The 13,046-nt window shown below is 35.6% G+C and overlaps 1 protein-coding gene and 1 pseudogene across 2 annotated transcripts; one reads left to right on the forward strand and one right to left on the reverse strand.

Moving 5' to 3' along the window:
- The first annotated feature begins 592 nt into the window (after positions 1-592).
- On the forward strand, positions 593-4,869 carry LOC143612833 (putative inactive receptor kinase At5g67200; annotated as a pseudogene). The gene is made up of 3 exons (XR_013150003.1): positions 593-1,525; positions 2,107-2,563; positions 4,294-4,869. The product of XR_013150003.1 is annotated as a putative inactive receptor kinase At5g67200 (transcript).
- A 2,006-nt stretch (positions 4,870-6,875) lies between these two features.
- Positions 6,876-12,841, reverse strand: LOC143612834 (kinesin-like protein KIN-4A). Its single transcript, XM_077086721.1, has 22 exons — positions 12,669-12,841; positions 12,380-12,526; positions 12,113-12,262; positions 11,776-12,029; positions 11,381-11,684; positions 11,264-11,300; positions 10,966-11,165; positions 10,761-10,877; positions 10,603-10,681; positions 10,403-10,515; positions 10,227-10,325; positions 9,834-10,145; positions 9,676-9,747; positions 9,496-9,586; positions 9,377-9,408; positions 9,198-9,295; positions 9,014-9,112; positions 8,711-8,932; positions 8,456-8,621; positions 8,218-8,373; positions 7,254-7,595; positions 6,876-7,175 (listed from the first exon to the last, which is right to left on the reverse strand). Exons 1-21 carry the CDS (start codon positions 12,807-12,809, stop codon positions 7,356-7,358), a joined length of 3,129 nt encoding a protein of 1,042 aa, XP_076942836.1. The 5' UTR covers positions 12,810-12,841; the 3' UTR covers positions 6,876-7,175; positions 7,254-7,355.
- Between the last annotated feature and the right edge of the window lie 205 nt (positions 12,842-13,046).

Below are 13,046 nucleotides of genomic sequence, written 5' to 3' on the forward strand. Positions count from 1 at the left end.
CAATCCAAAAGACTTTAGCCATCCTTTCTATTTTTTAGCCATCCTTACATGTGACGAAATTATTTCTATTATGTATTTATATTCTTATGGTTATGCTTTAAACTAAAGATTTATATATGATTTTAGGCTTTTAACACGTTTAACTACGAAGTTTTCATTTACTCCACAGTCAAATAAACTCAAAACACGTTGATAATGTTTAAAACAACGAGACATTCATTATGATCCATTAATCTCTCAAAACCATGACCGATCTAGGATTTGCATAGATTTATTGTCTTCAATGAATGCCCCATCATTTCAATCGAGGGGTTGTAAGATTTGCCTAACGTGTTGTTTAGTTTAACATTTGTTGCGTTAAACTAACAACGTTATTAATCTAACTTACTCTATACTTAAAAAAGTAAAAAAGTGAATATTCTATAAGATTTAAATGTTTATTCACACTCCCATGCTTCACTAAATTCAAACCCATGTCTCTTTTTTTATTATTATCCAAAACCTTTCACGTGATCCTCTCTCCCTACCCTTGTATTATTATTTGCAGGTACCCTGCCATGGCTTCCTCTCATTCTCATTAATTATTATTTTAACATTAACATGAAATTTTCAACCTTCATTTTCACCTTCTTCATCCTCATCTCTCTCTCATCATCAAAATCAAAACCCCCTTTACCAAACGACGCCGTATCACTCCTATCCTTCAAATCCAAAGCAGATCCCCATAACAAACTTCCATTCACCATCACCACCACCACCACATTCTCTCACTGCAAATGGCCAGGAGTACAATGCCAGCCAAACGGCAACGTCATTCGCCTCGTCATCAACAATTTAAACCTCTCAGGCCGCTTCGCTGCCGACACATTAACCAAACTCACTCAGCTCAGAGTCCTCAGCCTCCAAAACAACTCGCTTTCCGGTCCTATCCCAAACCTCACCGGTCTAGTTAACCTCAAAACCCTATTTCTAGACCATAACTCCTTCACCGGTCTAATCCCGGTCTCACTCTCGTCTCCGTACACTAGATCTCTCGTTTAACAAATTAACCGGTCCCATTCCGGTTAATTTAACAAACCTAGACCGGTTAAACTATCTCCGACTGGATAGTAACCAACTCACCGGTTCAATTCCACCTCTGAATCAATCATTTCTTCAAGTATTTAACGTCTCGGTTAATAACTTAACCGGTCCGGTTCCGGTTACTCCGACACTAGCTAACTTCACTACGTCGTCGTTTTTATCCAATCCTGGACTTTGCGGTGAGATCGTTCGAACCGAATGCGGCTTCATTGGACCGTTCTTTGGGAAAAACTCGACGTTGTTATCTCCGCCGCCGCCACGTGTTCAGTTAGGCCAAAGCGCGCAGTTGCAGGAAGAAATACCTGGTTTTCGAAGCTACGGTTCGCGAAATCATAAGCGATTAGCGTTGATTTTCGGTTTCTCTGTTAGTGTAGTGGTGTTGATTTGTTCGGTTATGTGTTTAGTGATATCTACTAAGGCGTCGGAAAAGAAGAAGGTAATTGTGAATATCAAAAAATATACGGAAATTAACGTGTTAATTGTGAGAATTAAATAATATAATCATAAGTAGTGTAATTATGTAATTACATCGTAGTGTGTTATAATTACATTACACTATAATTAGTATTATACTATATTGTATATAGAATTACATTACTTGATTCTCACAGTTAGCACGTTTTTATTTTTTTTTCCGGAACTCGTCATTTTACTAAGAAAAATGTGTTTTTAGGTAATTGACTAAATTTTAAGTGCTTTTAGGTAATTTGTTATCTCAAATAGAGGATTATGATGTTTGATGTGGAAGCCACTATCCCAAATAGCGGATTGCACAAACCACCATTTTTAGACGATAAAATGGATTGCCACTTGAAAAGTTAGCTGATCATAGCTATATGAGATAACAAATTACCTAAAAGCACTTAATATTTAATATTTAGTTTGTCACATAAAACCACTTTTATTTTTGAAAAACCACATAATCTAGCAAAAGAAATCACTATTATATTTTGTATTTAAGTCAATGTACTTCTAGTTCTGTATTTAATTGATTAATATATTTTTTTGTATTCATTATTATAGGATTCTAGGAGTGAGATAATGGAGATGGCAGCAGTGGCGGATGCTGCTGCTGAGGTAATGCGGATGGAGGAAACAAACGAGTTAGAAGAGAAGGTGAGAAAACTGCAGCAAGGGATAGCGATGGGGAAAAGCGGAAACCTAGTGTTTTGTGCTGGCGAGTCACAGATGTACACGCTGGAGCAGTTAATGAGAGCGTCAGCGGAGTTGTTAGGGCGAGGATCGTTAGCAACTACTTACAAAGCAGTACTTGAGAATCATTTAATTGTGTGTGTGAAACGGTTAGATGCTGCGAGGTTGGCTGGGACCAGTAAGGAGGCGTTTGAGCGGCACATTGAGGCGGTTGGCGGGTTAAGGCACCCGAATTTGGTACCGCTTAGGGCTTATTTTCAGGCGAAAGAGGAACGGTTGCTGGTTTATGATTATCAGGCTAATGGAAGTTTGTTTTCTCTTATTCACGGTGCGTTTGCTCTATTAAATGTTAATGTTGCTGGGTTGACTCAGTTGGTCGAGTTGGCAACGAGTTGACTCAAGTTGGTTGTCATTGGTCTAAGAGCTGGTCAAATTTATGACAAGATATTAATTTAATTGTACGCTCACTAGATTTACCAACTTGACTAGAGTCTAGTGGAATCTTTCAGAGTTACAGGTTGGTGAGTTATTATTATGGAAAGTGACGGACAAGTTTTATAAAATATACAATATAATTGACACTAGAACAGTAGAACTGGAATAAGTTAAGAACATGGATAAATGCATTGGGTCCAGTTAGCATAAAGTGAATAAAACTGTACGAAGCGATGACACGGTGACAGTTTGGTAACTATGCATATGGTGTATCATGCTTCGGGGTTATTTGTTTAGATATGAATGGAACCATTCAGATGTAAACATCTGATTCATCCAGACTTCAGACTGTTTGGTTTCAAACAGAAAAACATCTGAATGGTTAAAATCATTCAGACTTATTGTTGTTGCTGAATGGGACAGGTGCTCATTTAGATCTGAATGAACCAAACTAGGGGTGAGCAAAAAACGGTTTGGAACCGTCAGAACCGGAACCGAACCGGTGCCTCAGAACCGCTAATGTATGTATCGGTTAGGTTCTCGGTTCTCAAAATTTGCATAAAACGGTTCCCGGTTCGGTTCCGGGTAAAACCGGCGGTTCTAGACTTGGAACCGAAGAACCGGAATATTCAATACGTTTTAAATTATAAATTTACCAATCCCCATTTTTTATAAAATAACTTATTAATCGCATCCATTCAATCATTTTTTAATTCAAATCTTCTTTCTTTTCGTTCAAGAACTAGCAACCATGATCAATTTTGATTTAAATTATCATGGTAATTTAATATAAAATGATATGATCTTCTATTAATCTATCGTTGCTAATGATTTATTAACTTCAACACTTAGGTTTTAATAACGGATGTTCATGTTGTAATCTAAATTAGTTTTACCGTGAAAGAAGACATATAATTGTATAAACTTGTTTTGCAATTTGCAAAGTTTGCATAACTCATTTGATAAATAAAATGATTGAAACGGTTCTAGCCAGAACCGCTTAGCGAGAACCGGTTTTAGCGGTTCTGGAACCGAACCAGTTTACTATAAGAGGTTCCAGTTCCGGTTCTATTTTTCACTCATTTTCGGTTCCGGTTCGGTTCTCGCGGTTCTGAACCGTTGCACAGCCCTAAACCAAACAACACGCGACAAAAATAACTAGCGTAATATTATTACGTTATGGTATTTGCAACTGGCATAATAAGGTTATGCTAGTTGTAAATGTCATCGTAGTTATGTTACGTTAGTTATATATTGTGAGTAGTGTAATTATCAAATTGCCAACCGCGTCATTTTTGCCCTTCGCTTCGCAGGTTAAAATCAATTTGTATTTGATCCATCTACCATATATATATATATATATATATGTATTGCCTTTTTTTTAATAAAACATAATTAATCTATCAGGTCTTAATGAACAATTGACTGATCTTGATCTTAATTAGGTTGTTTGAAACAATATAAACAAAACTTGGGGACATATATCTGTTAGATGAGGTTAGTTGTTATTGTTCATATTGGCAGTGTATATATGTAGCATTTATCTATCAATGGATCATATAGTTGAAATAATGTGGGTACAAATATTAATGATTTTTGTTGTTATGATGTTAACTCATGTAGGGTCAAAGTCAACAAGAGCAAAGCCTTTGCATTGGACATCATGTTTGAAAATAGCTGAGGATGTGGCACAAGGCTTATGTTACATCCACCAAGCATGGAGGCTTGTTCATGGCAACCTTAAACTATCAAATGTCCTCCTAGGTGCTGACTTCGAAGCCTGCCTCTCGGACTACTGTCTCTCCGCCCTGTCCCATGACTTACCAGACGGCGACAATCCAGATTCAGCCGCTTATGAGCCTCCAGAAACACGCAAGCTAAACCACCAGCCAACCGCCAAGTCTGATGTCTACTCGTTCGGGGTTCTAGTACTTGAGCTCTTGACCGGGAGGCCTGCAGCCGAGCACCCACATTTGATGGCAGATGATATGGTGAATTGGGTGAAGTCGGTTAGGGCCATGAACGGTGCGGAGGATAACCGGTTGATTATGATGGTTGAGGTGGCGGTTGCGTGTAGGGTTAGCTCGCCGGATCAGAGACCTACTATGTGGGAAGTGTTAAAAATGATTCAAGAGATTAAGGAAGTTGTTGTAACAGAGGAGTTAAATGGGTCCTTAATATGAAGTGAAGCCATTTGCCTCTTTTCCTACCACATATGCTATGTATGGTCGAGTATGTGAGAGATAGATCAATTTTCCCACCATTCGTTGATACCTTTCTTTTTTCTGCAAGTTTGACTTCCTCTACCATGTGAAGATTGTGATTAAAAATAATTGGAGTGTTTGATGGTTTGATGAACCAGTTAGACGGAATAGGTTTTAAAATAAATACATTCTATAAAGCTTAGAGTTAAGTGTCATTTTAGTACCTGTGGTTTGTCCAATTACGCAACTTTGGTACTATTTTTGAATTTATTGCAAATGACTACTTCAGTTTTCTAAAACTTACAATTTAGTACTTTATTCTAACACCGTTTATTTTTGTCCGTTAAATCAGGGGTAATTTCGTAATTTACTTTTTAATTAAATCCTCCATGTACATTTTTTAACGACAGGCATCTCTCTGAGCTCTCTCCACTCTTCCCATTAACTCCTTCATACTCTTTCTTTCTCTTTCTCTATACACCACCATAACCCAACCCAATAGATTATTTTCTTCATCTTCCTTTAACAACCACCATAACCATTGCTAACAGCCACTGATTTTATGTACGATATATAAACGATTTACTCACATCTAGGGCATGACCCCAGCGGTCAACCACCATTGCTATCCATCTACCATCGCCGGCTAACCACCACCGATTAATCACCACGCCACGCAACACCATCAGTTAACCACCACAATCGCCACCACCATAAAACCATGCCACCAATACAACCGTCGCCGGCACCACTACAACCGCCATCACCACATCCCTCATCTCAAAAGTTAAATCCGACACAACCAAACTCGACCACCGCCACACCCCTTTCCCCCGTTTCTCCTCTGTGCATATTTGAATGAACTAAATTAGGGGTTTGACTTTTGGGTTCTTTCAAATATGGAGCTTCAAATTCAATGAAATTAGGGGTTTTTCTGTGTTGATGAAAGTGCATCTGGTTAGGTCAGGTCTAAGAACACCAAATTGGATTTTAAGATTACGGGGTTGGGTGGATATAAATCCCCTGTTGAATGTTGGTGTTGGTGATTAAATGAAAAGGAAAAGAAATTTTAATAAAGAGGGAATGTGATTAAAAGAAAAAGAAAACAAAATAAAATAAAGAAATTACCCGTGTTAACGGATAAAATAGATGGTGTTATAAAAAAGTACTAAACTTGCAAGTTTTAAAAAACTGAGGTAGTCATTTGCAATAAATTCAAAAATGGTACTAAAATTGCGTAATTAAACAAAGCACAGCTACTAAAATGGCATTTAACTCTAAAGCTTATAAACACATACTATGCCGTAGACCAAAACAGAAATTGCTTCCGACAAATTGGAAAATATTTTACTAGTTTTACTAACTTGCCTCGCCAACTGCCAACGATCCAACACATGCTTAGATACAAAAGCATTTGTAAATAGAAGAAAAGTTAGCAGGACGGTCGATCATAGTGTAATTACAAATTGTTCAAAATTTTTAAGACTCGGCAACTGCCAACCATCCAACACATGCTTAAATTCAAAAGCATTTGTTAATAGAAGAAAAGTAAGCAGGTTGGTCGATCATAGTGTGATTACAAATTGTTCAAAATTTTTAAGAGCACTAAAAAGAGATTTATGTAGTATGCATTAATAAGTAGTTTAATTACATTTTGGGGTCAACATTCAACAAAACGTGAGTAGATAATGGCACATGTTACTACTTTACAATTTACATAAAGAGGGAGTAAGACCAACTTGATGCATTTTTTAATAAAACTTGAATAGTTTATAAGTTTGATCTTTGAACATTACAAATCATGTTGAAAACAAACAATATTAAAAGGCAACAAAATAAGTCCCAACGGCTAATTTTTTTTTTGTAAGGCGGCTTGTACCGAGCTCATCCCTAGTGTTAACAGTGACAAGTGACAACACACAGTGACCTTTATTAAAAAATCATAATAGATAATAATATTGTAAGCAAACGTTACAAATCTATACCTTATGCGAATGTTAATAATAAATGTCTACAGTTTCCAACAAAACCACCATCTCCACTCAACTCACACAACAAATTAACTACAAACAAATTAGCAATACTTAACTACCAATAAAAACTTGTGCTTCCAAAACTTCAAACCACAACACACACACTATTTCATTTTCATCTGGGGAAAGACATCAAAAAAGTCCATGAAAAATAATATCCCATTGCAGCCACCCCAGCCAGCACAGCACCTATATATATATATATATTTCAATACTATATATAATCTTACCTATTCCAGATCAAACATCAATCTTCCATAATATCACACTGCACCAAATGAATTCAAAGTTAACAACTTTTTATGCATATACTAAACACGCGACTTGTGACATAAACTTATGTTACCTGCACTTATTATTTCCATTATGCTCCTTGCTATACTTTTATGTTGGAGTTGAACGCGTGGTGAAAGACGAATGAATATACAATAAAAATATATATATAAACTTAATGTCTATGATACATGACTTCGGATCCAGCTGGCAGGGGACGAGGTTTTGATCGCATGATCGTTTCATCGCTGTGTTTAATGAGCTCTGAAAGTCTCCATGGTTTCTGCCATTTCCATTTGAACTGTAGTAGCCATTGATGATGACTTCTTTTCCACCTCCAAAGCTTACCGGAAGAGTGGCCCACCAGTGCCAGCTGGCCCAGCTTCTTCATTGACAGCTGGCTCATTGGTACCATCTGCATTCACAAATTATTATTCAATAAGCTACATAAATGCGGTTTTAGAGTTTTTGAAAACCATTCGGTTTCAACTTTTTTTCGTTTTAGGTTTAGTTTGGTGTTTCACCATTTCGGCTTGAATTTTTTAGCGAAACAAAAAAATGGCCCAAAATAATGAATTTGGGCTAATTTTTTTTGTTAGTTAATAATTAACTGATAAACAAACCATCGGTTTTTGTTTGGGTTCGTTTTTTTCAGTTTAAACATTTGGGCTTTAAAATTTTTGGGCTTAGAAAAATAGGCCCAAAGTAATGATCTTGGGCCTAAATCTTTTTGTTAATTAATGATTAACTGATTATTATACATTTGGGCCTAGATATTTTTCTTAACCAATGATTAAATGCAACTGAGTCTAAAATATTGGGTTAGACTATTTATTAAATTATTATAAATTACTTAGCACACAAAAATAAAAAATGAAAATTCATAAACTCGGTTCGGTGTTTTGGGTTTTAGTTACATGCAAAACCCAACTGAAAGTTACTTATTTTGTTTCAGATTTTTTGGTTACGTGTCGGTTTTTTCAGTTTCACGCACACCTTCACTACATTGCTAAGTGATAATCGATTAAGATACGAACCTTTCGTTTTGGGTCAGTAAACGCTGCTGACTCTCTGACCGACCCGTTAACTATGCCGGCTGTGTATTTCAGCTGTTTGGGTACGGGTACAGAGTTTGGAGATAACGGGCCACTCTTTTCATCCGCCACATGTTTCATCGAATTGTGAGAATTACCCTACAGTTATAAAACAAAAAAGTTTAAATCTTTATTGTTTTCTTGAAATGCTTTGATGTTTTTAAGATAGTGATTTACTTACCGAAGCAGATGAAGCCAATGCAATAGCAACTGTTTGTTGTTCCCTTACTTTAAGCTCCTTTTCAACTTCTTTTCTTCTTAACTCGCTTTGACTCAGTAATCCCACGAGTTCTTGCAACTGTTCTTCCATTTCTTTCATTTCAATATCCTTTTCCCATGATTGACACCTATTAAAAACATTAAAATTTAAAAATCATTAATTTACTTTTATACTTATTTTATGTGTTGTATAATAATTTAGAAAACGTTTATTTACCTGGCGTCTGCAAGAGAATTGAACATGTATTGAAGCAGGTTTTTGGCATCGGCCATAGACCGAAGCTGATTCCACCGACCGCGATTAGCAAATGCGCGCCCTCGTTCTTCGGCTTCCGAGAGTTGTGTAGCCATGAACACGAGTGAGTTTGATGAAATGCTTAACATGCTCTCCAATGATGCTATTCTTGACATTCTTGCTTCCGGTGACAATGATGAAGCCCTGAATCATATTAACGTGGTCAAAGATTTAGTCAAAGTTAATTTCTGTAAAGTTCAAGGAAATATTATTAATTTTTCGTACCTAGAGAAACCATTCTTTCCTCTTGGAGGACTAACTCCTTTTGCAGCAAATTCTTCCACTTGTCTAAGAACCGCTAGCTCTTCCGCCAATGCAGCACGCCTGCCAAATTACATACCAAAAATTTAAAAGGTCATTTTTTTCCATATTTTTATCATATATATATAAAATAATATAGTATACATACACTTGGCTTTGTTTCTCGTATTCATGTCGAACTTCATGAACATTCACCATAACTTCCACTTCATGATCAAGCCAACGTTGCAGTGATTTCTCGTTGTTCTAAAAAAGTTAATTTGATTTAATAAAAGTGAATTAAAGATTCTTAAATTTAATATTAATCTTGGTTATGTGATTAACTACCTGTGCATTTGTTCCGTTTCCATTGCTGGTCACTACAAAAACAAGAATAACGCGGTCAAGTGTCTAATAATGGAAAATAAAGATTTTAACTTTTTAAACGCAAAAGCACGGCCAAAAACCTGTGTTGTCACGGGTTGACTTTCGGGCCTCAAGTAATTCTTTGAGCCTCTTGGTAGCCATTGCAGCCTCTTCTGTCTTTCTTTGAAGAACCTTTAATGTTATGATTATATAGATATATGAGAGAATGCCACATTGCAACCTTTTTAATTTAAATATGAAAAAAAAAACCATAATCTAACCATTTTTTGGCGTTGGTTTAGAGCTTGTAATTTGTGTCTTTCATATTCATTCCTCCGCCCTTCTTTCTTTAGCTGCATTCATATATTAAAAAAGAAGAAACAAATTAATATACATTAACAAGAAATCAATATACATTAGCAAATAGTCAAATACATGCCTGCAATAATTCCTTTTCACGAGAGGCTTTCCATTGTCGAAATTGTTCAGCTTCTTGCTTTATTCTGTGTTGTAGTTGAACCTTTTGTGCCTTGATGTATTGTATCTCATCTTGTAACTTTTTAGCTGCTTCATCACTCTTTTGTTTTTGCTTCATAATCAAAACTTGACTGTCTTTTTTCTTCTTTAGATCTTGAATTTGTGACTCGAGTGATTTCAACTTGTGAGAATGCAAATCTTGCAGTTTTTGTGTTTGACCGTCTGAAGTCGATGAAAGATTTTCAATTTCAGTCTGCAATCGGTCCCTCTCTTTCTGCATTAATAATCAAAGTAAAAAACAAACATTAAATATTAACATTAAACAATATCAGAAATTATTTATATATGTATTTACCTGTACTTCTCGTTTTTCGTCTTCAAGTTCCATTATTTTCTTCCCAAAATGTTGCTTTAGTGTCATTGTATCATATCCACCAACAAGTTTCATCTCCGACTGCAAAAGAAACATGTGTGTTAAATTATTAATAATTTTTATAGAAATAGTTATTTAAAGAAAATAAAATGTCACACCTCTTTTTGCTCTAAACGTTTGTTTAATTCATGTAGTTCTTTATCCATGGAGTCTTGTAGAAGAGTGTGCTCCCACTCTTTTGCTGCCGCTTCATCGATAACCGCAGGATCGCCTGTATATATTTAATTTACAAAAAATATTATTAATTAATTATTAATTAATATAATAGTTGATGGATAATTTAAATTTAAATTGGTACCATTTTCACTCATTTGATAATCAGAAGAATCAACACTTTTCCTTAGCACTTCATTTTCCATGCAAAAAGAATCATCAACCTGTAACAAGTGTTCATTAAGTTACATATTTACATTTACACCAACGCATAAAAAATAATATTAATTAACAAACGCATACTTTATTATCATCCATTTCGGAATGATGAATGGCAATGCCTCGGCTTCTATAAGCATGAAGCTCCCTACAAAGATCCTGATTTGTAGCTTCAAGCCAAGAAATCTTGTCCCTCAATACCTGAATTAAAAGTTTTAAAAACGAGATTTTTAATATTTAATGATTTATAACTACGTTTACAAATTATTACACATTTTAATAAAAATACCTGTAATTCACCCAAAGATCCACCACCACGAGCACAAAGTTCCGCCTGCAAACACTCTAATTGTTGTCTCATTCTTAACATTTCACTTGACATCGGATCTCTATTCACCACCGGCTTGTTTTGAATGTTCCTTGCACGATTCGCATACTTTAACGTGTTTAAAGTTTCCTCAGCGTTTATATCAGCAGGACTAACACAAGCTGTGAAGATATAACATAAACTATTAACTTAACACTTTTGTGTCAAATTTAATACCTTTATAACAAATTAAAAATAACTAGTAGGATATAGAAGTTACCGATCATAACAGTTCTGCTGTTTCCACCAAGTGAATCCTGCAATTTTAGTAAAATATATATTAACCATAAGTGAGTATTAAATATTTGAATTTTGAATTATTATATACAATTCTAACCTGTAAAAGACGAGTGAGTTTACTATCACGATAAGGAACATGAGCACCTTCTTTTCGTTTCTTTTCATCGCCAAGGGCACTAATGACATTTCCAAGTGCAAGAAGCCCCTTGTTAATATGAACCCCTTCTTTGAAACGCATGCCATCCGAACCCGTTCTTTTAGCGCGTTCTGATCCCGCAAGATCAACTAAATGCAACTTAGCACAAAGATACTCGTCACTCATAGTCTCATTAATATTATTATCCCCCGAATTTGCTTTGCGAATCTGTTCAACCGTGATGGTGAATATAGCATGCGAACGACTACATAAATATTTAAAATTGAAACATATAAGAACTAATGTATAGAAAATATACATTAAAAGATGAAAAGGTCAAAGTTAAGAAAATCAACCTTGACTGGTTATTCATATTGGTACTCCCGGTTGCCCTGCTCAACGACCCGTGCTCCAAACAATCAGCCATTTCTTTTAACGTCTGTACACTACATTCGGTAGATCCAGCAAGCGTTATGACACCGTTTGAGTTTTCACGAATCTGTATCGGCGGTTTTCCGGGAATGTTGACTTTTCCTTGTTGACCATTTGGCGTCTCCGATTTGTTACTTGAGTTTGGATCCAGCAAGTCGCGTACTTCTTCTTTTAGAATCTTTAAACAAGAATCTTTCGGTTAAAACTCTAAAACAAGATACATATATATTTATACATTTATAAAGTTTATTAATAGCATACCTCAATAAAGGAAACATGTAATTGGAAGTCAATTTGGTGTTTCAAGCTTTCGATTTTGTTGAATAAAGCATTCATGGCTTGCGGAATAAGACCGGTTTGAGACGCGTCTTTGCAGCCGGAACCCATAGTGTATGTCTTCCCTGAACCAGTCTGAAAATAATAATAATATCATCATCATAAACAATCAACAAGATAACATTTTTTTTTTGTAATTATAACTACAACAACAACAACAACAACAACAATAATAATGATATATAACCATACCTGACCATAAGCAAGAACAGTAGCATTATAGCCTTGAAACAAGCCATCAACAAGAGGAGCAACACACTCTTCAAACATATTACTTGAAGGTGTACCAGTGCTACCATACACATGATCAAAAGTAAAAGAATGTGAGCCCAATTGCACCTGCAACACAACAATCCAATCAGATTCACAATCAAATTACTAAAACTAAACCAATTCACAACAAGATCTACTAGATCTCCAACCATCAGTCAATGTGACAAAAAAAGTAATTACCAAATTAATAATAATAATAATAAAGAACCTGAGGTTTGTTGGGAACAACAGTGACACAATCTTGGCATGCTTGAAGCTTTTCATCACCGATGAGTGGGCGTATGTGGACGGCTACTTTGACACAGCAGTCGTCTGTGGTGGTGGTGGTGGTGGTGGTTGGTGAATCCATTACATTAAATTGTAATTGTAATTGTAATAATAATAATATTCAGAGGAGTTTGAGATTGAGAGAATGAGGATGAATGAATAATATGTTAAGAGAGAGATGAGAGAGAGAGATGAGTGGAGTGCAGCAAAAGAGAAGAGAAGAGAAGAGAAGAGAAGAGAGAGAGTAAACTGTAACGACAGCATCCACAACACTTGTATTATTTTATTATGTTTTCATGTTTTCTATTTTTATGTTTTT

This window comes from Bidens hawaiensis, unplaced genomic scaffold (assembly GCF_021521415.1).
Source record: "Bidens hawaiensis isolate Kalapana, Puna unplaced genomic scaffold, B.hawaiensis_p1.1 tig00035577_1, whole genome shotgun sequence".
NCBI classification, from domain to species: domain Eukaryota; kingdom Viridiplantae; phylum Streptophyta; class Magnoliopsida; order Asterales; family Asteraceae; genus Bidens; species Bidens hawaiensis.

What these genes read in the sequence shown, in the direction of transcription:
- LOC143612834 (XM_077086721.1), bottom strand. Translation starts at nt 12,809, where the DNA reads ATGGATTCACCAACCACCACCACCACCACCACCACAGACGACTGCTGT. An exon ending in CAGCAGAACTGTTATGATCG is followed by an intron (nt 11,166 to 11,263) that starts GTAACTTCTATA and finishes ATATCTTCACAG; the next exon opens with CTTGTGTTAGTCCTGCTGAT. An exon ending in GAAACGGAACAAATGCACAG is followed by an intron (nt 9,296 to 9,376) that starts GTAGTTAATCAC and finishes TAACTTTTTTAG; the next exon opens with AACAACGAGAAATCACTGCA.